This window comes from Diuraphis noxia, unplaced genomic scaffold (assembly GCF_037042655.1).
Source record: "Diuraphis noxia isolate RWA-SAM2 unplaced genomic scaffold, SU_Dnox_SAM2 contig0003, whole genome shotgun sequence".
In the NCBI taxonomy this organism is placed as follows: Eukaryota; Metazoa; Arthropoda; class Insecta; order Hemiptera; family Aphididae; genus Diuraphis; species Diuraphis noxia.
Window position 1 is genome coordinate 68,109,397 of NW_028301713.1, and position 27,449 is coordinate 68,136,845.

At 28.2% G+C, this 27,449-nt stretch overlaps 1 protein-coding gene and 1 pseudogene across 1 annotated transcript; one reads left to right on the plus strand and one right to left on the minus strand.

Moving 5' to 3' along the window:
• Positions 1-585: 585 nt before the first annotated feature.
• Positions 586-16,385, minus strand: LOC107169577 (ovochymase-like). Its single transcript, XM_089223476.1, has 16 exons — positions 16,062-16,385; positions 14,919-14,995; positions 12,323-12,673; positions 11,974-12,118; positions 11,717-11,883; positions 11,391-11,510; positions 10,548-10,696; positions 10,316-10,475; positions 6,935-6,995; positions 4,417-4,499; positions 3,023-3,343; positions 2,736-2,883; positions 2,480-2,646; positions 1,629-1,742; positions 836-984; positions 586-750 (listed from the first exon to the last, which is right to left on the minus strand). The coding sequence occupies exons 2-16, from the start codon at positions 14,986-14,988 to the stop codon at positions 586-588; spliced, it is 2,370 nt and encodes a 789-aa protein (XP_089079602.1). The 5' UTR covers positions 14,989-14,995; positions 16,062-16,385.
• A 7,804-nt stretch (positions 16,386-24,189) lies between these two features.
• On the plus strand, positions 24,190-26,966 carry LOC149057699 (uncharacterized; annotated as a pseudogene).
• The last annotated feature ends 483 nt before the right edge of the window (positions 26,967-27,449 follow it).

Below are 27,449 nucleotides of genomic sequence, written 5' to 3' on the forward strand. Positions count from 1 at the left end.
ATTATAGAGATAGGTCACATAACTGGATGCAGCGTCACGTTTAAGTTTGTCATCGGTACAAGGAGGACATGTGAATATGTGATGCTTTAAAAAGAGACAATCCCATTTTATATGGAACATTTTATATTTATATTTTACATGATTAGCATAAACATATTAATGTATTATATACTAAGTAATTAGTCATTACTTATTAGTTATGAGTTTATGACATAATATATACATGTATTATTATCCGTCTCAAGCATCGATAAAAATTGAAAAGAACTTCTGTTCTCAAGTTAATTTAATTTGAATCAATGAATAATTATCATTAAAATTTCAAATAATAAATATTGAAAATTATTTTTATCTAAATCCAAATCCAAATTATTATTATTATGCATATTATGTCACGTAGAAGTTAAAATTATTAAAACATATAATTTGTATTAGGAATAAGCTTAGGTAAAAATCTTTCCACAGTTAAAATTTACGTGGTATAATCGTATCGAATCTATACGCACAATATATTATATAGATATGCTTTAAAGGTTTCTTTAAAACGAGTTTATGAATTAGAGTTCATTAAAGTTGGTAATTCGATTAGGTATTGTTTATTTTCTCAATGATCCAGTCAACGAATGAGGTAACTCTGGTGTATACTCCCGGTTGATTTGGTTCACCGCACGATATAAATCCGTAAGAAACTATTCCCATTAAATAGTAATGACCATCTTTTGGCCACATTAGAGGACCTCCAGCATCGCCCTAAGATCAAATGGAAATAAATAGACGAACAGAATACAGAATTTATTTTATGTTATGTATATATACAAATCAAAAAGTGAAATACCCCACAAGAGTCTTTTCCTCCTTCCTGGTATCCAGCGCATAGAACTCGGTCGTCAATTACATTGTATCCACCGGAATACGCTTCTTTACATTTTGAGATGTCCATTATTGGCATTTGAACTTCCATCAAAACAGTATTACGTGTTTCGCCTGAATAAATTGCAATATTTTCATTTTATACACACCGATTTGATAGTTTCAACATAATAATAGAGAAGCTGCAAGACCCTTATTGTTAAGTAAATTTTAGTTATAAACGTCATATACAATTATTTATTATAAAATGTAGTAGAATAGTTTTTTTTTAGATAGGTACCTACTCTTAATTTCAATTGATAAAAATAATAAAATAATACGCCACAACCCGACATGTATATTTAAAAATATTAAAATAGAAGTTAAAATACATAAGTATTATACTACCTCTAACTATAATCCACATCATTATACCAATCAATTGTGATTGATTTTTTTACGACCGTTTTATTTGTGTGTATATTATGAGGTATGGTTTATGGTACATTATTTATACGATTTATTATATTTAAATGATATTTGAAAATTATTCAAGGATAAACATCTCAGAAAAATACAATCGATATTCTGGTTAAATGTTTTTTTTTTATCTATAATATATGAAGGTAAACACGATATTACGATGAGATAATAATTCGAATCATATTCCTACTAAATGGTTAGAACTAAAAATTAAATTAAAAAGTAACCAAAATTAATAATATAATTAATACTAAAGATTGTATAGTTTATGGTAGGTAATTGTAATGCGTTTTTACTGGAGAAAAACAGTTCTTGTGTGGAACCCCAGCCCGCAACAAATGGCATAGGTTTCGACATATCCTCATTTTTCATATCCAATTGGATTGGCAGGCATATTGGTTGGATAAAATCTGCACAAAAAGTAAATATACACAAGTAAACGATTTATTTAAACACTATGGTGATAATAATATATTAATATTATATTGAATAGTTGAACTGTACACAAGATTATATATAATATATCCGATATAGTATTATGTCTTATACTCTTATACTATGCCTTAAAGTGCATTCGTGCCAGGGGCGTAATTAAGGGAGGATGAGGGGGGATATATCCCCCCAGAGCCTATATAATGTGTATATTTATAATATATTAATTTGAAGCTTATGGAATTATATTATGTTTTATCGTGCTGACATCACGACGAAATATATTAAATATAATTAATAATTAATATCAAGAAATCTATAAATTATTATTTAATTTAAAAGTAAATTTTAATTCTAATATATTCAAAATTTACATTTTGAAGAAATTATTATAATATTGTATAGGTACTAAATTGTGTAGAATTTTAAAGCACATTTATTAATACATTTTGTGAACATATATATTAGCTTAAGAATTTTTGATGAAATAGTTTTCCCAGATATTGTACTTGAAAATCCAAGTATCTTGTGTGGAAAAAAATGTTTATCCCCCCCCCCCTAAGAAAAATTCCTAATTACGCCACTGATTCGTGCGCTGCGGTTCTATGTACAAATAATAATAATTAATAGTTGCAAAAGTAACAAACTATAACAATAATCATGTAAAAATATATTTAAACATAATGATTATTAATGACACGAAAAAAAAACTTACCACCATAGGAAACACTATTTTTTAATTTTAGTATTGCAATGTCATTGGTGTTTTCTCGAGGGTTGTACATCTCGTGCGTGATAATATAATCAATTGGAACATCTAACGGCGTTGCTCCATCGTTGACGTTGAAATCCAAATCCAAATCCCCCAAGCGCGCCACAGTTCTAAAATAATAATAATAATAAAATGTTTGCATAAAAAAAAAAACTGTATACCTGCAGTCACCAGGTAATTGTATACACTAATTACTTACAACCTAACAGTCTTTCGATTAGCCACGCATTGAGCTGCTGTCAATACATGTGTGCTGGTGATCAAAGTACCACCACATAACCAATATAATTCATGACTTCTAGCATTAACCTCTTGGTATCCCATGGCTACCATCCAAGGCCAAGCACCTATAAAATAGTTACATATATTAAGTAAGTCATCAGCGTTTCGGTGGGTTGGTAATTCTTCATAACTTCACGACGCGTGTTATCACACTATAGTACACAAAACGCGTCGAATAAATAAATTTATACAAATAATTCAAACCTAATATAGATTGGCCCCCTCCGAAAATTCGATTGTTGATGGGATTGCTGTATCCACATGTTTCTTGTGATGGCAATCTTGATGATTTATATGTCAGGATGTCACCAGCAGTGGACCCGCTAGTCGGTTTCGAGTCATTCAAAAATGTATTTTCCAAAGGACAGCATACTTTCGTGATTCCAGTTTCGTGTCCACAAAAGGATTTCTTCAGAAAGTCCACGACAGACGGAATGTGTCTCTGGTTTTCCAGTAATTCTCTTAACTTTTTACAACGCTTAATATCCATACAAACGCCATTTTCATTGTGTGGCGTACTGCATTCTGACGTTAAGGACAATTAAAAATAATCACATTTGAGCAGTGCCACATTTAGACATTTTGTGTCCCGGCGCAAAAAGTAATTGGCGCCGCCGTAGTAAGCAGCCTATACCCACAGGAAATAAGGGAGATACATCCTCGTGAACATTTTAAATTTTGAGCATAGAAAAGAATATTTGTTTTACAGCAATGTACTTTTTTAAATAATATCACGAACCCCCTTCCCCGAGGGGAGTGATGTATGCCACAAAAGCCCTTCTTTTAATTCATTATATAAATTGTTTTCTTTTTTTTACATTTTTAGGTACCTACTTCATGTTTTCATGGATCATAATATATTAGTATAATCAAAATGAAAAATAATTTAATAAAACTATATAAACTATATGCAAATTAATATATTTTATATTAATATAGGCACCTTTATTTATCAAATAATTTGTTAATGTATTTTCATAAAGTTTGGTAACGATTTTTATATCCGCTTAACTTTTTTCTGCTGATCATATTAAAAATAGTAAAAAACAAACACAATAATAAATAAATAATCAACAGCGTCGAGTAGTGAAAAAAAAAAATAATAATCACATTGGCATCATTCACAAAAAAACTGTGGTTCAAGTTGGTTTTCTACATATAATAATATACCAACAACGCCGTATTATCGTAATATATAATTATGTGCATATTGAATTATGACTATAATTTGTAAAAGGAATAAGGAACTATTATTGGGTATATTATAATAATAATTATTCTCGATCGCTAAAAGCTTCAAATACAATATTATTTAGTTGTTTACATTTTGAACAGCCCAATACATTATTTATTATTTTATAATATGTATAATATTGTTATAAAAAAAATTTCAATTTTATAAGTTTTCTAAATTCATAAGTGAACTAATTTCCAGCCACATAACTTTGGCGTCCCCAAAATACCGGTGCCTGTGGCTGTTGTAGGCGTTGTAGCTTGCGCAGTTATGCCCCCCTCCCCCACTAAATTCAACCCTATACAGTTGAGTATCTGACATTGAGTTACAAGCTTGAATTTAATCAAACTAAATTTAAACTTACCATTGTTGAGGTGTGCAGTATTCATCCCGAGTATGAATGTCATGAAAATAAAATAATGTTCTTTTCTCATGATAAAACTGTACCTAAAAGATAAACTATTGCATTATTGTGAATTGAACATCGCAAAACATAATATGTTTTAATTGAACATAAAATTTGATTTTTTTACAAGTTATACTACTTCTGACGTCACGATTTATTCACAATCATCATTACTTTATAAGAGAATAAATTAAAAGAATAAGAAAGTGGTAACCACTCTCTGATACATAAAATAGTAGGTGCCAAGTACCTATATATCGTCAATATAACAATAGTTTTAAATTTGAATTCAATGAAAGATAATTACATATCACAACTCTGAGTGTAAACGGTCTGTCAGCTGATATTATTAAGTATATTTTACTATAATTATAGTGGGAACACATTAAGAGAAAAACATCCTGAAAAAATTATTCACGTTGTATACTTGTATACAATTAATTTATACGAATATACTTAAGATTCCTCACAATCTAATAAATTAAACATGTATTATTTACGATGATATTGTAAACCAGTTTTATATGCTTTATTTATTGCTTTTACTAATAACTTTTCATCGTATTTCAACAGTTTATCATATCGTAGCATAAAACATTTGTTACATTCTATATATAATTAATACACAATTTGAAATTGACTTTACACAAAATAAACACACTTAAAACATTTCGACTCCGCACAAATTTGTATTCATTATTTAAAAAATCATACACGGCAGTCAGTTTGACAGTCACCACCAACACGAGCGAAATCAAAATAACTATTATTGACAGCCATCTTCCAATATTCATTACAATAAAGTACTACTTTAAAGTATTATAAATTAATAACAATAATTTTTCAAAATATCTAAACTATACATAGTATACATAATATATTCTTATTGATAGGTAGTAAAAATCTTTTACACAGTGCTCAAACTTAGCTAAGAAAAACTTATAGATAAGAAATAAAAATCCTTCCTAGATAACAAAAAACACAATAAGATTTTCAGATCACGTTACAATATTATCGTATTCAAAATGCGAACTTTCCTGATAGGTATAAGCTCATACAATGTATTATTTTGTTGTAAATAGGTTAGTGTAAAATCTAGACTCTAGGTGACCATATTTATAGAAAAAAATTGGACAGATAATTTTGGTTTGTTTATAAAAAATTATCATACATTTTTGAGATGATATTTTCCTGTTATACATAAGTTGTGTTTTTGGATCATCGAATTCAATATTACACTGTTCAACATTAACATGGAACATTCTTCATAATACGCCCATTGGCCATTATACACAATTATTCGTCGGAATTCGAGGGTCATCATGCAAAAATTTTTATTCATGACCAGACTTTGGGACTCGTTGGGTTTGAATATTTTTTATTTATAGCTGTAGAATATAGAAGTAAGATATTATAAATTTGTTTTAAGACATAACGATATTAAATATAGAAATATGTAGATTTTTATTATTGTTTTCATATTTCGGCATTTTTATAGGATAAACCATATCATATTTGATAAATATTGGCAATCTAATTATTGTTTTAACACATTTACATGTTTTTACATATTTTATTTTATGTAAATTTAATTTGATAGTTAACATTTTTAATTTTTACTGTTAAGAGATAACCAATATATAATCAATACACATAGTACGAGTCATAGACTCGTAGTATGATTTGTTTTTATTTAGCAACCTTTTAACATTTAAGTTATGTTGAGATAGATGATGTTTGATTATTCATCATTAACAATAAAATGATACATTTAAACACATTAAGAAACCAATTTTATTTGAAAAAAATTTAATTCATATTTTAGTTATTTCAGGCATGTATATGTATTATGTATGCATATTTTTAGCAATATTTTATCACAAAAAGTCCGAAACCGTAGGTATTTATAACTATTAACTTTGGTTTCAATAATATTACAATGTAAAAAATATATTGGTTTATATATTTTTTATTTTAGTATAACTAAAGTATAACTATTTTAGTATTAGTAGTTCTTATGCACTTATAATAATCTGGAGATGACAAAATTTATAAAAACGAGAATGTTTTCTATGAATGGGACAAAAAATGTTTTAAGTTTTTCTGGCAAGAGAGCAAATAATATAAAGCTCAAAAACGACACTTACTTAGATCCTACACTAGACCCAAAGCACAATTATTTTCGTTGCTCAAGAATGGCATCAATCGTAAAATTCAATAATAACAACCAAACCTAAATTATGTTTTGTATTACTAAAAGTAATAATTGATCCTAAATGTTTGTAGACATAGAAATATTTGACGTCATATAGAATATTGTGACGATTTTCGATAAACAGTTATAAAATTAATATCCGACAAAAAATAATGTGTAATATATAGACATCGCCTGCCGAGAAGACACTATATATAAAAAACCGGTATTTGTTTATTGCGTAGTTGAAGGATCTAAATTAATTAAAAAACTATATTATACCTGAATTGATGGTTTTCTTTTGTTCTACGGGCGACGTATTTTATATATTTTAATCGGGCGTCTAATACGATACGTTAGTATAGGAATGGATAACTGTGTAACGAGAATATCCGAATCTGCTAAAATTCGAAACCGCATAATATGATGAGTATAATCATGAAAAAGTAAATAGGTATGTCAGCAACTTTCTCATGCGCATATTTTCCACTTTTTACCGTGTGTTACGTTCTCCGCCTCTCATTAGTCGCATATACCAAAGCATGAAAATCGGAGAACCTAACACATAGGAAAAAGTGGGAATGCGCTCGCAAGTTTCAAACACGTATTGTTGCGTACATACCTCTTATATTTTGCCATGAGTATAGTATTAAGTAGCAGAACAGGTATGCAAGAAGCCACCATGTGACGTCACAAATAGTATCTGCAATGACGAGATCACGTATGGGAAGAGAGCGTACTTAAGAAGGGAATGTGGTTTTTGTTAAAAATTAAAATCTTTGTTTTTTTACTTGGGTCAAGCACATATATACAACCTGAGGGGGAGGGGGGTTAATATATTTTTATAATAAACTGTTGTTGTACAATTATGCATAAAGTGTGTTATAAGTGTGTATATTATAAATTATAATTAATATATACCTACTTTAAAAATGTCGGAGGGGTAGAACCTAACCACCCCTGTATACGGGATTGACTAGGGGTAGTCACGTAACAATTAATTATTATGAAAATGTATTTTCTACATTTTTAAATACAATACTATGAGAAATAAGAACATAACTTAAAAGTTATATACATGTTTAATACTCATATTAAGACCTATTTTAGATTTTTAGCGGAATGTATTGACTTTACAATGGTGAGTTTGCTTTGGTGCTTTGAGACATTTTTAGTAGAAATTTAGTATAATATTATGTACAAGGAAGGTTCTCATAAGTTGTTTTAAGAATAATAAAATGTTATTAAAGAATCAAAAAGGTTGGCAAGTGTGGCAGCTGCTGTACAGTATAGGCGCCAAGTGGATCGTTTTAATGGCCGATGAGTTAAATTTTAATAATAATTAAATATATCATTGTATACGAAAAAAGATTCTAAGTGGAAGCGGCGTATCAGCCCAGGATATATAATATTTTATTAATATAGAAAATAATATGCAAATTTTCATGATCTAAATCATGCTTATGTATCTTTAATATTATTAAATAGCTATACAGTGGCGGCTATCCTTGAGTAGAGATGTAGCACCTAGCTGGTACACCTTTAATAATATGTGGGTGGGGTGGGTTGTCTATGTAATGAATAATACAGAGTAATACTTTGGAATGTTTTAATAGAATAATAATTTATAGTAACTATGTGAATAGTTGAAAATTTGTTGTGGGGGGTGGTTATTTCTTATGCTTCGCTACACCTATATTTTTAATGATAACCGCCACTATATAGCTATATAAATAATTTATTTCGAACCTTGTATTATATTTTTAAACATTTTGACTGAACGAATAATATTCATCGACATTTACAGAAAAAGGACATAAAAAATCTAAGACGATCTAGCTATATATGGATGTAATATGATAACTTTAGTCACCAAAAAATTATTTCAATAATAATATTACAAATTTTCCTGTTTTTTGTTTGTATTTGCTAATTATTTTTTTAAGGTACAGACAATTTTTTTTTTTTGACCACTCAGAAGTATCAACTAACTAATTTTCTGCTAGGCACTTTTTTGAAGTTGTTGATCAGAGAATTTTTTCTCCTAGAAAAAGTGTCTTCAGACACAACTATAGTGTGTGTGTGACGAGTACGCCGGCAGCGAGTTTGTGAAGCTTCTTATCGGTTAACGCGAATAACTTTCTTTATGCGACGTAATTTAAAAAATGTATTAAAAATTATTTAAACTATTACAAAAACTAGGATAAAATTCAAAATTAGAAATTAATAATCAACAAATCAACCCATACTAAAATGCTCGGGTCATACAATTTAAAATAGCTATGGTTTATCATTCTTTTGGCGCCACACGAATTCCACTGCCTAAAATTTAGATTCTAAATGTCGACGAGCTGTATCTCAATATTTCTTGTTGCGCCCAACCTTTCGACATTATGTATGTGAGCACCAGTTTGAGGATTGTAAGCAGTTAAATGGTTAAACTCTGTGTTCTGTTGTAGTTCATCTGTTTTATAACTTGCACGCTAACGATCAGAACAAATAGTTCTATCTTGGTTTAAATATTGTCTTAATATTTTATTTTTTTCCAACAAATTCCCCCAAAAATCTATTGTCGGGATTATTCTCTACCAGCATTATATTTACGTTTTTTAAAAGGACTCGTCGGTTTCTAATATTTTACCAGCGTCGCTAATTTTTACGCCAAAAGTTTTCAGACTTAAAACATATATTTCCCGCATACAAATATTCCGATCCACAGCAATATCGCCACATATATTTTACTGTGTTTGATACATTAGAGAAGTCATTTCTTCTGCCCAACAAATAACAATACATAAAGAGTAAAGCCAATATATTAATAATGAAACGCAACTGCCAACCAATAACCATCACGCATGTTTATTTTCTTTTGGTATTACTTAATTATCATAAAATTATACACATCCAAAATATTTGTTTCCGAAGTACAATATTTGACTTCAAATACGGAAAACTCTATGTGTACTTACTAAAATAAGTGATTGAATTATAAAATATCTATGCAGTTTTTGTGTAATGGCTGAAGATGGGCCTAACGTTACTGACGTACAATTAACACCGATTCTTACACTTATACTACAGTTATATACTGACTATATAGTTCTATACAATTCAGTATCATTTTTACGTTGTATAACTATGAATGGAAAATTAAGTTTATTAAAACAAAAGGATTTCTTTTAAATTTTTTTGCGTATTGTATTAAATATACTATACAATTTACATTAATATATTCTATGATATAACATTATTAAAAGGTCATTTTCACTGCGTAAAGACATACTATCTATGCTACATAAAGTAAAGTCAGGATACCAACCTTAGGTATAACTTATAGGTTATAACTTTATAAGTAATTGTTTATTACTAGGACTAAAATTGAACTAGTAAACTAAAAGTTTTTTGATTTTCAGTATAATTCTTATATTAGTCTAAATAAATATGTCCAATAATGTTTATATATTACTGATCATATTTAATATTTAACAGTCACGAAAAAAAAACACTAAAAAAATAAAATTTAAAATAATAATATACAGACAGTCAAATATTCCGTAACATATTTATATTTTAACAATAAATTATTAAATCTGTCTTCTTAACGCAGTGAAATATGAATAATATATTAAGTAAGTTGTCAGTAATGAGTTTAGGAAACTCAGTTTTGGTTTATTTTCTCAACAATCCAATCAGTGTATGAAGATACTCTGGTGTATACACCTGGGAAACCTGGTTGGCCACATATTGTTAATCCGTAAGACACTATACCCATCAAAAAGTATTGTTTTCCTTTTGGCATCATTAATGGACCTCCCGAATCACCCTGAAACCAATTAAAAACTTAAACATTATACATTTCTGTACTTCTATATATGAAACCAAATGAACCAATTACCCGACATGAGTCTTTTCCTCCCTCTGGATAACCAGCACATAACACTCTGTCATCAATTACAGCTGTTTGTTTTGAATATGCTTGTTTACATTCCGCGGTTCTTGTCATTGGAACTTGAACTTCCATCAGAGCAGTTGTGGGTGGAAAACCTGAATAATTGCAATATTTTTTTCATACATTTTACTAGTTTTTAGCAACTGAAATTTATTGGTATTTGGTTGATGACTGCTATTACATTGATTTTTTAAATATCAACTATTCATAATGAAATATATCTAATAATATTTTAACAATCAAAAACAATATATCGATCACAATAAAATAAATTGGTAATCGCTCTTTACAAGATCTATATTTTTGATACTTATGTTATTTTTACTTCAAAAACTTATTCGTTTGATCCATTTTAAAAAACACATGACAAATAAGCGATTGGTACAAAAAAGTCTGATAAAATCAGGCACGTATCTAGGATCTCATCTTGGGGGAGGAGGACGATTATTTTTTTTAGGAATAGTCCAAATCCTCCATGGTACATTTTTATTACATGTACACTTATATGTCAGCTCTATTATTTAAAAAAAAAGATTAAAATTTTACTATTATAATTTTAAAATTTTTTTGTTTGCTGGAAATTCATGTCTCTCTATTATCAAAATAGACTAGTGTACAGGCTTGGGCAGGGAGAGGGGCGATTGCCCACCACCCCTATCAAATATACGTGCTTGGATAAAATAGGATATAGAATTATAAATAGGTACATAAAAAAGTTGAAGAAATATTATAATATGTAGTTTTTTTTCAGCCTATTTAGTGCAGGCATTCTAACTAATTAATACTTACTGGGAGGTATACTGGGGTTAGGTTGAGTAGAACCCCAACCCGCAACAAATGGCAAACTTCTCGACATATCTACGTTTTTCATAGTTTGAGTGATTGGCAAACAAATGGGTTGTATAAATTCTAAACAAAATATACAATATATATACACATATTATTATAACAACATTAAACAGTTTTATAATTTATTTTTACAACCACGTTAATCATTTCTCTTATATTGCGTGTTGGGCTTTGAAAATTAGTGTTAATACTTCCCTATATATAGTGATTTGTGATACAACGCAGTACTGTAAATTAATGAAAAACGAAATTGTTTAAAAACTCACCATTAAAAGCAACATTATTTTTTAACTTCACCAATGCTATGTCGCTGGTAAGTTCTTGTGGGTGGTATCTCGAGTGTATGATGATACGATCAACTGGAACATCTATCGGCCTCGCACCGTCTTCGACCGTAGGATCCAAATCCAACTCACCTAATCGTACAGTAGTCCTGAAAAATTAAAATATTCTTAAGTACCGTCATTATGTCTGTGATTTATTATACGATAATGTCGTACAGGGATTTCATTAATTTACTCACAGTTTTACAGCAATATTGAATACGCAATGTGCAGCTGTTAGCACGTGTGTACTTGATATCAACGTGCCGCCGCAAAGCCACTGTACAGCGCGATTGTTTCGATTTGTACCCTGATAGCCAAGGGCTGCCATCCAAGGCCAAGCTCCTAATTAATAATACATTTTAATGGTTAGTCTAAAGATTCGGTCGACAGGTGAAAAATTATTATTTTAACTGGATGTAATCAATTATATACATTTTAATATATAAAAAAAAATGTCATCAAATAAAGTAATATCAGCAGTTGGTTATAATAGATATAATTATAAGCAAATACATTTTTAATTTATAATTATTTCTAAGTACTAACCTAATTCTGCTGGGGCTCCTCCAATAATTCGACTGCGGGTGACGTTGGTTAATCCGCACCTAGTTTGCGATGGTAATTTTGCCGCACCGTTGTTCAATGCGATCGGTTTTACCGATGTTGCCATTGTTACGGGTGCTACCGGCGCCGTTGATTCTACCGGTGCTACCGGTGCTACATTATTTTCCAGAGGACAACACACTTTTGTACTTTTGCCTTCAAATCCACAAAATGATTTCTTAAGGAAGACTAAAACGGACGGCACTTGCCTTTGATTTTCTAATAGAGTTAGTAACTTCGGACAACGCTTAATGTCGATACATACGCCATTTTCATAATTTGGAGTATTGCATCCTGTTGATTACAATAAAAGCAAATTTAATATTGTGACGGTTAATTTTTGTTCCCGTCGCTGCCTGCTGGGGATGACTTGTAAATATATTAATTATAGGTATATAGGCACTATATAAATACGACGAATTAAAAATCTTTGTAAGGGTCGAGTTACATATACACAAACTGTAACGATCTGTTGATTATCAACAAATTATAGTTTTATACATTTAACAATTAATACAACATTATGGTTCTAATGGTGTACTAATAACTTAGCAAATTTTTAGTTATAGCAAAACAGTTTAAAAATGTCATAAATTTGTTTCTAAAAGATTGGGTGGTTATAGGAAAGATATAGGTTAAGGTTATACTAAATAGGTAATATTATGAGTTGGATTTTATGATAACAGATTGAAATAGCCAACAGATTTTTCATGTTAGAGCATATTTTTCTCGCTATTGATAACGTCGTATATCAGTTTGACTGACCATACATTTTACATTATATTATTCTAAAACATTTTAGATTCTAAGCGGAGTGATCATTGTATTGGTTTTAAAAAGGTGTTTTTATGTGTACGTTTTTTTTTCTGTAGTTATCTAAAATACTTTTTATACAAAAAAGTTTCTATTTTTAATGAGTGGAACTTTTCTGAGAGAAAATTGGATCCAGATTATATTTTGAAGGAACCTAAAATACTATTAATTTCCAAATCTTTATAAAATAACCGAGAAAGACTAAAAAAAAAAATTATGATCGTATTTACGTAACATCAGTTTTTGACAAATTCGAATTTGTTTCTTGGACTTGACATTTTCACAAAATATTTTATATAAGCATTTTAATATGGGTTTAAATAATTTCAAAAGTATCTCCGTTAATTTTGTTCCAATTATTGACATTTGAAATATTCACAAACATTGTCAAATATTTTTATTTTTTATTTATAATAATAACGTTTTTTATTTATAAATTTTAAACTTAATTGAATATCAAGTTGCGATTAATTTCTCGAACAGAAACTAATGAAATATGTTAAATATGCAGTCGTAACATTTTTTTTTATAGGTATATAAGATTTTGAAGCTATAATTTTAACGAAATTGAATAAGTTACCACGTATAACATCGATTTCCGCTAAAATAATTGTTGTTATTTTATTGTTATTGGATAAAATATTGATCATAGAAACTTGAAACGTCCAATTATTATTTTTAATTTACGTTATAATTGTCTACACACATGAACATTTTATTCATGTTCAAATCGTTGTTTTCATTATTCTATTCCTTTGTTATACTTATAGACATATATTTTTGTTTTAATTTAAATATCTTTGATATAATTTATAAGATGTATAATCCAACTTTTACTGTATAAATGAACAAAATTTGTAAAATATAGCGCTATACAGGGGTATCTTTAATTTAAGTATATCTCAGTCTATGAGAAAATCGGCATCGAAGTACCAGTTCTTTATAAACTGATTCGACACCAAGCTAGACAATTATAGCCAAGACGGAGGCGGATTGGATATAGGCAAGACTTGGTATATTTTCAAACGTAATTTAAACTACTTTCCTAATATCCTTAAGAACAATTTAAAATTTTCATCAAAATCAGTCGAATAGTTTTTAAGAATATAAGCTACAAACATACATTATATACATTATACATCATAACAAAAATTCAACACGCATATCTTAAGAAGGAAATAATTTCTTTATTCGAGGCCATAAATTCGATAATTTAATATATGTATTTACCTCATCTACTTGAGCATAACCAGAAGCAATCATTCATAAATAAAAACAACAATTTTTGATTCGTTCGTGAGTCTCAAACGTTTCGTGTAAGAATTTCATTAAAATGCAAATTTCGTAAAATACTTTCTTAGTAGGTACATCCTTACATGGCAGTACAAAGGAACCATGGAGATATCAAGTATCTGGCTATCATAACGTAGCTATATATAGGGTGATTCACCAAGCAACCTCATTCTTATTTTTTCCTTTAATACTTTATTCAAATTCTGATATTTAGAATTTTTAAATATATTCAAAAAAATTATTTTAAACTTTTAAATTGTTTTGCACTACTTAAGCACTGTCCTAAGGATTTTGTTTTTAAAATGAGAGCCCCCTTTTTACTGTAAATTATTTAATGGATTACCAATCATCATGAATATTGTTTATTGTATTAAACAACATATACCATTGTATAAAATTTATTTATATACATTTATTATTGAAATTGACTTACCATTACTGGACTGAGAGGTTGCCATTCCAATCATACATGTTAAAATAACGAAATATTTTTCTTTCCTCATGTTTAAACTGAAAATGAAAAACATTTGTATTACTGATATCTAATATTATTATAAGCACAAATAAAACATTTTACTTTTTATCGAACAAACATAATTTATCTGTACGAATATATAATAATATCATCAAAAACTACTTTAAAATTTTATTTTACTGTAGGTAATAAAATTATTGGTCACAAACTCACAAACACATAACAATGTAATAGTTTTTCAGCAGCGTTTCACGTTTTTTTCTCGATTTAATGGGTAGTTTTATTATAGTAAATTTTATCAGCACTTAATACACCGAATTTAAATAGGTATTTAGTAAGAGAATCATAAGTATAAAAACACATTCGAATTGATTAATAATGATAATTTGTTTGGATGAAATGTCAGAAACCCGCTAATATGCTATAATAATTAATAGGTGATATACTTAAATTAAATCCAACAGATTTATAATCAAAAATTTACTAAAACTATCTATCATTAGTTATAATTTAGGAGACTTCCAATGAAATACATTCTAGAATATAGTCAAAATCTATTCGTACAAGTTGCACGAAAATTGTTTTAATAAAAACTGCATGCACTGTATAATATGTAACAAAACTACTATTTTAGTACTACGAAATCATAAAAATTGAGAAAATCGTTACTTATTGATTTCATTGATGGTAATAGCCAATAGGTACACTAAATTATTAATAGAGCCTAATACAATAAATTATAGACGACGTAAAAATATTTATAGGTATTATGATGAATTATATTATTCATTGTTATATAATAATTATACCTACCTATATGTTAATGAAGGGATTGGTGTGTAAATTGTGAGTAATTATTGAAATAAATGTATTACTATATTACACTGATTTGAAATAAAATCAGTTTTCAAACTTTATATATTTCGTTGGTTTGTTTGCGATTTTAGTAAATTATTATATGTTTGTTTCCGGTTGGGAATATTAATTCTTAAATGTTTGACGCTGAACTGCGCAATACTGCAATATTGCAATAATATCTATATTGTAATATTATAATGAATTATGTCGAGTATACTAATATCAAACCGTGATAGTACTTACTGATTCAATATTTCTGGTATAATATCGTTAGCAGTGTTAATTCCTTGAAGACGGAGACGACAATAATTGTATAATGTATAATAGTTATTATCCGCTAATATTTTCTACGTTGAACAATAGGTACTATCCAAATTACTTGGGTAGGTTTTATAATTTGTAAACAAATAAAAATCGAAATATCGCGTGTTCACTGTTCATGAATCAATTTCTCGGCTTTCTGATAAGTTTATGACGTATAACTTTTTTTTTATATTGAGCACCGTATAGTATTATACTTGTACCGGTCGGTGCGACCGCGGCTAACTGTGCAACACAACGATACGATTGCTGTATTTCAATGTTATATATTACAATATTATGTTGCAAATTATTATTATTATTATTATTACCAAGCAACCAGTGGGTTAACCGGTATAGAGAACACCAGTTGATATGTGACGTCACGCGTCGTATATATATAATATTATTGTACCTGCGGCCAATGGCAGGTTCGCATAGGTATTTATAATAATCAGCAATATACAATTACGGTTTAACTCTGCAGATTTCGGAGGGGTGAAAATATTTTGTTTTCTTTTACAGAGAGGAATTTATGAACTTTTTCGGTTTTGTTCTATAGAGATGCGACAGCAAAAACATGACAGAAAGGGCATATTAAATGATAAATGATAATATACCTAGGACGATCATATAGTGTTTGGATACAGTAACAGTGGCCAACGTTGGTTCCAATAATTCCAAAAAAAAAAAACTCTATATCCACCCACTACAAATATTATACTCACAATATAAATTAATATTCGATCGATCTATGTTTTGTATTCCTGATCGCAATAATCGACTTCCATAATCAACCATATTTATAAATTTATAATATTCTAGTATTCTAACTCGTTGCTGGGTACGATATTAGATCTCAAATTTTTTTTTCCCATTTTTGTTGTATCGCTAAAGAGGTGATTTGATTCATTTTTAAATATTAAAACATTATGTAACCTATATATTATTTATATGTCAATGAAAAATCAGTGAGATCACTTTATGAAGAATTATATATAATTACTTGTGTATACACAAGTATAATATAATGTATTGAAATTTGACCAGAAAAAATAGATACTTAGTTGGCAATCTGCATCAAATTTAAATTTTATAATTTAAATACAAATAACTATAATATTATAAATAGTATAATTAAATACCTTCCGTAGTTAATTTTATAAATATCTATTGAACGATCATGAAGTGGATTTAATATTATGTTACCCATATATAAATATGGAACACGATTTCGAGGCTAATTTATTTAATTGTACTAATTTATCATGATAGAAATTAAATAACTAACATGGTAATCACGCCTGGATCACGGAAGTTAATGATCTACAACTATTAAATAATACCTTAAAACAATTTAAATAGTCCATAAAAATGCCATGATTTTTTTATCATGATAACACGCGTAAATTTATGAAAAAAATGGTTTTATTAATTCATGATAATTTAATTATGTGTTACCATTTGAAAATCAAAAGTTGATAATGGTTTCACCAATAAATTTAAGGGTGAAAAAAAAATATTATATGTGCGCTTATAGGCCATTGGTTGTTATATTAAAATTGAACTTAATTAAACTTAAATATTCAAATTTATAATAGGTATTAGGTACTAAATGCAAATTTTCACTCGGAATGTTGGTGTACTTGGTGTAGGTAACTCATAAACAAATAACGGTCGTGGTACTAATACTATATTTATGTATAATAGTTGTATAGAGGTATAGACACTAGTAATATTATATACGTTTTAAAAAAAAAATTCTACAAGTACAACTATACTCGGTTATTCAAAGCTGATAGTATTTTAAATTAGTTAAGTACAATAATTTTAGTCCTAAAAATTAAAATTCATACTGTTTATGATAGATGTATGGAGACATGGATAAAAATAATATTTTAGTTATTATAGCCACAAACGTCTTACGAATATTATAGACTATTTCAAAATTAGTCTATAAAAGGCATATAAGTCGTATAACTAAGTGATTTTTAGGACTTTAGGAGGTGAGGTGTTTTAATTTAATATATTTAATTAAAATTCGTGATTAGACTTAAGACACTCTTTATTTTAGTCATAAATCTTCATGTTAATTATATTAAATAAGACCGTGTGACATCATCACAGTGGCGTGTCTAGAGCCTAGAAATTATCATTCGGGGAAAGTGTTGTTATAAGTAAAAATATATGGAAGGCAATTAAAGTGATAGTATCAGAGACCTAAATAAGGAACTTATACTAAATATGGGACAAAGTGGGATATAACCATACTAACTTCTCAACCCCCTGGCCACGCACCTGATGTGCAACATATTTTGTAGGTATCTGAATCGTAAAGACACATAAATATAATATAAATCTAATATTAACATACTTAGTGTTCATGTGTTTCAACACCTAAAACAACCCCTTGAGTACGCACTGGATTCTATAAGTAGACTCAATTGTGCTTTGACCACATTTAATAAACATGAAAAATGTCCTAGATTTTGTATGAAAAAAATTAATAGGAGCATTCTTCAATTTCTCACATGCACAGGCGGTGTCCCGCGAGGATTTATCCATTACGGTATCTCCTGAGATAATAAATATATCATAAATGTTTTTTTTTTTATTAGACTCGTAAAACAGGGGCTACATGTATTTTATTTTTTTATTTTATTAAATTTGTTGTTAAAAGAGTTAAAAAATTATTTTTTAATTTTTGAAAAAATTAAAGATACCTATTTTATAGAGTTTATTTTGCTGAAAAAATTGACCTTTCAATATTTTATTTTTATTAATATCATGATTTTTAATAATTTGTTTAGTTTATAGATAAAACAACTAAAATCTAGCTTTTGTCCTGATGGTGTCGAGTCTCCCTGCTTAGTAACATATAACAAATAAGTGATGAGGACGATTTTTTTTTTTTTAGTTAACAGAGTCTACTTTAATTTTGTCTAGTGGAGCACTGAGCATATACGTTTAAAAAACATAAAATTTTAGTGTGAAGTTAATGAAATAAAATATGTTTAAACTTAAAACATACACGTATAATTAATAGTTTACATCATTATTTCTCGTGTTGATGAATAACCTACAGTATGACCAGTATCGAATAATATTCTTGCATGATATTAAAAAATATGAAGCTAACAAATTAAATATATATATAGGAATATATTATTTATGTAGATAGGTTACCAATGCACACTATCTAAATATTAAAATTTGATATCTTAGATACTTAAAATATCTAAATATGTGGTATAAAAATCAATGATTGCCAATCGCAATTGATTTTATTCTAAAATTTTAAACAATATTAATTACTTATTAGATATATATGTTTATAAATTTAATTATTTCCAATAAAAAAAACTCGACGGGGCATTAACTTAATTATAAATATTGAGTATTTAAGAATATAAACGATGATGCTGAAACTCCACTAAACGTTAAACGAAATAATAAGTGTTATATTATACACTTTACCAGTTAATGAAAAACATTGTAAAAAACATAATATTGTAAACATTTATTAATCTATGATAAGTAATAGCTGACTGATAAAGTGATAAGGTGTATTTATTGTAAAGTAATGTTCGTTTCTTCATTTAATATATTTTTGTTTAAATTTGTATGTCCCATTTATCTATATTTAACAATTCAACTCCATGAAGGATAGGTATTAGCTATATATTTGTATTTAAGCAGAAACTAGAGCAATATATAACAGGTATGATAAAATCTGAAATAAAATTTTTTTTAAATAACGATCGTTAAATCTTAAATGTTGTATATTATTATTTATGACATAGTACCTACCTACATGGTACATAATATATGTTAAAATATACTTGCATAGGTATAAGTGTGTAATTTGAATTATGCTAATTATACCTATCGTGACGAAACGAGTAAAACCAGAAGTTGATAGAGTGTAAAAAACCGCTTACTTGTGTCTTGTAGTAGGTATACGGGGATTTCCACAGATTTTATTCATACAAAATATTGTATTACACTCTTACTAACACCTTACTATAAAGTACAAATTATGCCGAGTAATATTTCATATTTATTAGTTTATTACTGGTTTATCTGATACATATTATTTTAAAGAATTAAAATCAGCCAATACTTAGTGTCACTATAGCCTTTGTAAGAACCACGGTTATCTACTGTAGATAACCGTGGTAAGAACGATTGAATTCATAATATGCAGTAATCGCGTAGTTATGTAGATATATTTGTCCGTAAATATACTGACAAGGTTAGAACGGTTAGGTTAGACATGATAAAATACTCAACTATACGGTACGTATATCTGTAGGTACTTTGTTTTAAGAAGCATAACAAATAGAGATCAAATAGAATATTAGAAATATAATGAAAAATTCTTAATTTTATACCTTATACAGTTATACCTATCGAGAAGAACCTGTAAGAAACACGACGTGTACAGCACAACACCATCATACAACACAAAGCAGGAAGCGTGTCTGTCCACCTATCACCAATACCATATAATGAATTAATAATATAAATTAAATATAGGTACAGGGTATCTGCGAGGATTTACCCATTAGATATCTCTCGAAAATGGAGATATCAAAATTCTGGTTTTGTAATAATTTGGAAATAATTAAATAAAAAAATATATTTTTAAACTTTTTACTAAAACATTAAAATAAATTAAAAAATGAAATAATTGTAGTTCTCAATCTTAAGTCTTAACCCTGTAAGTCTTATTACAACACCAGAATTTTGATATCTCCATTATTTCGTGAGACATTGCAATGGGTATCATCATGTATACACTAATGATTATCCAATACTTACCCAGGTGGCTATCAATGATTTTATATATATATATATATATATTATACCAGCGATACAGCCTTATCTACCCAAAATGATGAAGTGGCAATTTCCATGATGTTGAAAGAGCACTAGAAAAATCACTTGGGGCAATGTTTGATTATCATGTTGAAAACTCCTTTAAAACCGAAAACCCAATGAGTCAACTTGTCTAATGTTAAGAAGTCTGTGTCTTTCATCTTAAAAACAGAGTGCAGATCGAAAACTGAAAATCGAATGGCAGAAAATTGTATTAGAGAACTCTGAACACCCTACATATCTAAGCGTCACGCAAGGTCGCTATAGACCGATCTCTAGCTCTAACGTATAATGTAAGAAAACTAAACAAAAAATTGCTGCAAGGAGCCAAGGAACGATATACTTAGGAAACTCACTGGTTTTATGTGGGGGGCAAACGCACATATATATTACGAATATACGCCTTATAACCAGTGTTGTAAAAAATACTTTTAAAAAGTATTTAAGTAATTACTCAAATACTTATAAAATAAAGTATTTACTATTTAAAATACCACCCAAATACTATCTATAGTAAAGTATTTGAGTACTACTAAAATACTTTTTAAAAGTATTTCACATAATTTTCAAATACAAAACAAAAAAATCATAATTTAATAACACAAACATAATTTGTTCGAAATGCTTATCAGTCATATTAGTTCTTTTTTTTATTGTTGCACCACCAACACTAAACACTCTCTCTACTGACGCACTGCTAGGTAGTAGGTACCGATAACGTACCGTTGCGAATTGCGATCGTCGTCGACGATAAACAGACGATTTCTCGGAGTAAAACATATTTAGTTAGGCTATTAATAGACGAAAACTAAAACCGATATCGAATTGTTCATAAATGATAAAATAATATTATATTTATAATATTATTATGACATTATTATTATTTGACAATGAATAAAGAATTAAAGGAATAAAAAAAGTATTCAATAAAATAGTATTCAATACTAAAAAAATGTATTTAAAATACCGTTCAAACACTTCAAAAATAAAAGTATTTTAAAAAGTATTCAATACGTAAAAAAGTATTTGAATACTTTTATTCAAATACTCTTACTCAAATACTTTACAACACTGCTTATAACACTGCTAGAGAATTCGCCATTCCTGTGTGGAGAAGGTATGCCCACTCACAAATCAAATATACATCATACTGATTACTGAATGCAACTTCAAATCTTGCCGTTTACTAACAGGCTGTCTCAAAAATACTCCCACTTCCTAAAAGACGGCAGGGCATGAATGAGACGGTAAACGGACGTTTCGCCCCCGCCATTTCGTCCCCGTCAAAAAAACCAATCCACGGACGTTTCATCCCCGGCAATTATTGTGATAGGACGTTTCGTCCTGGAGAGTTATTAGACATAAGACGTTTGGTCCCCGGTATATTTTCATTAGGTATAGGATATTCGGTTCTAGAGTTATTAATTACTTCAAAGTTCATTATTTTACTAACATTTATTTATTTATTTTATTTTTATTTACACAAGAAATAAACAATCTATATCATAAATTATATCTAGACACAATAGGATTATATGCTAAATGTTAACAGGTCATGAAATGTTGTTGAAAGGAGCCACCCATTGATGACACTTTCTGTTAGCTTGAATAGTTTAATAACATAACATAAGTTAATTTAATTTATAATTTTTTTTTTTTTGTTTTTAATTAATTAAATACATTTATTTTTAATGAAAAATTCTGTAATGTCTAATATACAGTGTTGTAAAGTATTTGAGTAAAAGTTATCAAATATTTTAAATATTTTTGAACTACTTTAAGAGTATTCGAGTAATTACTTAAATACTTTTAAAAATAATTTTTTACAACACTGCTAATATATAGGCCAGGGGTGGCGAAACCATGGCACGCGTGCCAAAAGTGGCACGTTTATAAAATTTCAATGACACGCAAAAAATTAAAATTGTGAAAAATTATGATATTCGTAAAATTTTGCTTCTAAAAATTTCAAAGGAACAAACTATAAACATTTAAAAATTTATAATATTTCTAAGTAAAATTTATTATGTTACTATATTTATTATGTTCTATTTAGTGTTAACAATCTTTGGGCACGTGAAAAATTGTCAAACTTTTGGGTGATTTACTTTTTTGCCAAAATCGACCTTTCCGTTTACCGCCAGTACAAAAATATATATTCCCTTTTACCGCCACCACAAATTTCAGTTTCTATATTTTGGTAATGCTTTTTAAAATAACAAAAATAATTAGGTAATCAATTTTTAATTAAATATATGATTTTACAAAAACACATACAAGTGATACTTAAAATTAAAATTATATAGAATATTGTATAATATATTACAAAAAAGTCAATACTACGACGTAAAACAATATCATAGTCAAGCATTTATTTATATTATTTATTTATTAATTATTTCTTATAGTTATACGCTATAAATTAATGATATAGGTATCGTAAAATCTATAAAAGATCAAACCAGACAAGGGTTATCTTTATTGCTAGTTGTCGCATGAATTTCGAATATAATCTTATTAAAAGAGAAAAAACATGATTTTGAACATAAATTATTATCTACGTGGTAAATATACGTAGGTATATAATATAATATTTTAATACTTTCAATCATAAATATTTTAAGTATCACTTGAATATTTTTGTAAAATTCTATATTTAATTAAAAACGTATCACCTAATTGTTTTCTGTTATTTTAAAAATAATTACCAAGGGGTTACCAAAATATAAGAACTGAAATTTGTGGTGGCAATATATAAGGAAATATATATTTTTGTGCTGGCGATAACCGGAAAGGTCGATTTTGACGGAAAATGGAGACGCCCAAACTTTTGATTGCAAAAATTTGGCACTAGATCTAAAAAAGGTTCACCACCCTGATATAGGCTATAGCCTATAGGTAAGTGCTTAAGATTGTTGTGCACTAAACAGCCAAACAGGTTTGTGAGCTGAAATTCTAAATTTATTTTAATACAATAAATGATGAGGTTTTCAAATAGGTATTAAGTATATTATTATAATTATTATATCTGTTGTAGATAAAATGTTTTATACTTACTATTTCCACAATTCTACTCACTCAATGTATACAGTTATATTGTGTTCGTATTGTAGTGTGTATAGAAGTGCGTAGTGTATAGTAAAAATATGGAGTGTTTAATTACAAAAATAATTAAATTTACAAACATTTTTTACATTATGAACAAAAAAAAGGAATCCGATGGGTGGGTGTTTACAAAGACATGTACATGAACAATTACAACAAATAAAGAAATAACTACCGTTTTAAAATTTGGAGCTCACAGTCATGTAGGCTGAAGGCAATCCACGCAGGGAGAGCTAAATGTACTATGAAGGAAACAGCAAAAGAAAATTACGATTAACCATCTCGAATTTATGCAGGGAATGTGGTTAATATATCAGACGAAAGCAAACAATTTATTGGTAATGAAAATTCGATAGTTGTTTACGACGTATTCGCAGCAATATCTATCCAAACATTTCAAAAATAGATGATATTTTACTGAAAGGAACACATTGTAATATGACTGGTAAAGAAAATTCAGAGTAGTTTTTATTTTATGACAATAAAAATAATGAAAACCGTATTATAATTTTCTCTTCACAAACGTGCATTGACGTATTAAAACTATGTACCAAAATTATTTTTTTATTTATTAAATTATTTTTTCTACTCGCCCTCCCGATTTTTATCAAGTTTATATACTACACACAAGTATAGTCGTATAGACAATATTATTATTCCTGCGTACACCGCTTTACTTCAACGTAAAAATAAAGATACTTATATTGAATTATTGACTACTCTAAAAGATAAATTTGAAGCACTTTCAATATTTCAATAGATTTTGAACGTTCTGTGGTTCTGGCAATCAAATCCGTGCAATTGTATTTTTATCATTTAAACCAATCTATCTGGCGAAAAGTTCAAGAGTTTTGATTAGCCATTATATTATATAAACAAGACAAAAAAAATAGAGAGGCTGTAAAAATGATTCCTGTCTTGACATTTCTTCCTGCAAATATTGTAAGGAAAGTTAATTTTTTATTTTTATATGTATACATTTATGTATTTGAGTATTTTAAAAATGTGTAGGAATGTCTCTTGATCCAATAAACTCGGCAACTATGGCCATTAGTTACAGACTTACAGTTATGGTAGGTTATGAAAAAAAAAAATTAAAAATAAAAATTATTAAATAAAATTAAAGAGGCCTGTTGACTTAAATTATTATATTATTATTAACGGAAATAGCACCGCTGCATTGTTCAGTATCGCCGTCGTCATTCGGGAAAACATAATTAATACCCACTAAAAATAGCTACGCAAAATTCAAATATACCGATATTAATGATTATAAATACTAGTATAATATTTTAATATTTATAGTCAATGATTCCGGTAAAATGAGATTCTATAAATATTCACCTAATATATAAGTCGAAACACTGCATCGAAAACCGATGACAAAGATCCACATAATTATTATAACATTTGTCGACTAAAATAAATAATTGAATATACAATAAAATAATATAAAATTAAAAAAAAAATTAACTAAGTGTCCAAATATGTAACGTGATTGGTAATGAACAGTTAAATATCTATATTCAGGGAAGAAGTTAGATTCAGTTGAATATATTTAAATCGTAGCTCGGGAGCACCAATGATGATAATGATTTTAAGGTTACAAATAAAAGTAGATTGATCCAAATAGTTGAAATAGTTACTAATGCATACAAGTTTATTACTACTTACCAACAAAGTTTACTAGTAGATAGTGCTGTCTAGGAGGTCGGGTGCGCGTGATGGTAATCGCGGATTACTCATCGATTCAAAAAATGTTTTTAATTTAAAAAATATTTATTTTGTGATATTTTATACTACATAGTGATTATGATAATTAACCCATAAAAAAGCCAAGGGAGGGGCAGGTGTCCCTACTTGCCCCCCCCCATCCTGCGGACGACATGGAACCGTACAACTCGCTTTCTACGACATCCACCAATATTTTTACCGCACATGTGGAACGTTTACAACGCCACAAAAGAACTAAGAAGGTTATGGTTGGACCAACAATGTGTCAGTAGGGTTTAACAATAAATTTAAAAATATTGTAAGAATTAAACATCTTAACTTGTTAATTTATTGAATCAATGCAGTTGTGCAATGTGTCTGCAACAACTGCAATGGTACAAATACAAAATTAAATAATAAATTATAAATGTACTTACCTACCGAAAATAGTTTTAAAGAAAAAAAATTGCAATCATATTGTACGGGATTTCAATATAATGACGATAATCAAATTTTATACTATTTAAAAAACATGTCAGTTAACCTAAAAATAAATAATATATAATTTATCTTAATATTATAGTATTTAATTTTAATTTTATCATTTTTACTACATTTTGTGTTGACTTAATACAATTGTAATTTATTTAAATCTTGACTATTTGTAATTGTATTGTATGAATATTGATTATGGTTTTGTATATTATTTTGTAGTATTGTCATTTAAAGATTAAATTGTTCATTTTACGGCGATTGTAAACTGCGCCCAAAATACAGGTAAACACAAAAACAAAATCACACATGTAAACTGCGCCCGCGTAAAATTACAGGTAAAATACTTAATTCGTTACGGCCATATAATATGAATAATTAAAAATAAAATATAATTTTAAAAAGCAAAATGAATACAAATATTACAAATAATAACGTCATATTAGGAATTAAAAAAAATATAATTAAAAAAATTAAAATAATTATAAATATAATTTGAAAAATTAAAATAATTATAAATATAATTAAAAAAGTTTAAATAATTATAAATATTATTGGTTACAAATTAATCAATTGGAATTTGATTACTATTATACTTATTAATTAAATTTTCTAACTTTCGCGTTTTTTGTTTTGTTTTAGAGTCTTGGAATTTAAACGGTTCATTTATACTATTTAGTTTAATGTATACTTCTATTTGAATTTCTTTTAACTTTTCTATGAACATGAAAATATTTGGATGTGTTGTATAAAAGCATTAAAAGCTGGAATTATAGTGAGGATAAAAGATTCGCGTGCATTTGTGGTTAAAGTTGGCTCTGCTGATGCTTGAGCCCATACTTCAGGTGGATACTGAGTTTCTTCACTTATATAATATACGTCTACCAAATAATCCGCAAATCATGTCACTCTTTCGTCGTCAGGCTTTGATTTCATTAAATAATTGACAAAATACTCAGACACACTTCCTGGACTTAGAAATGGTAAACCGTAACAATGAAATAACCACCTTCTAATATCACTATTTTTATCTTTATAGTCATTACTTAAACCATTTTATTGTTGGATACTTCTATTCCAAGACTCAAGACTGTGCTAAATGAAAGCAACATCCGTGTATGTCTTTATCTGAGGCCAAAC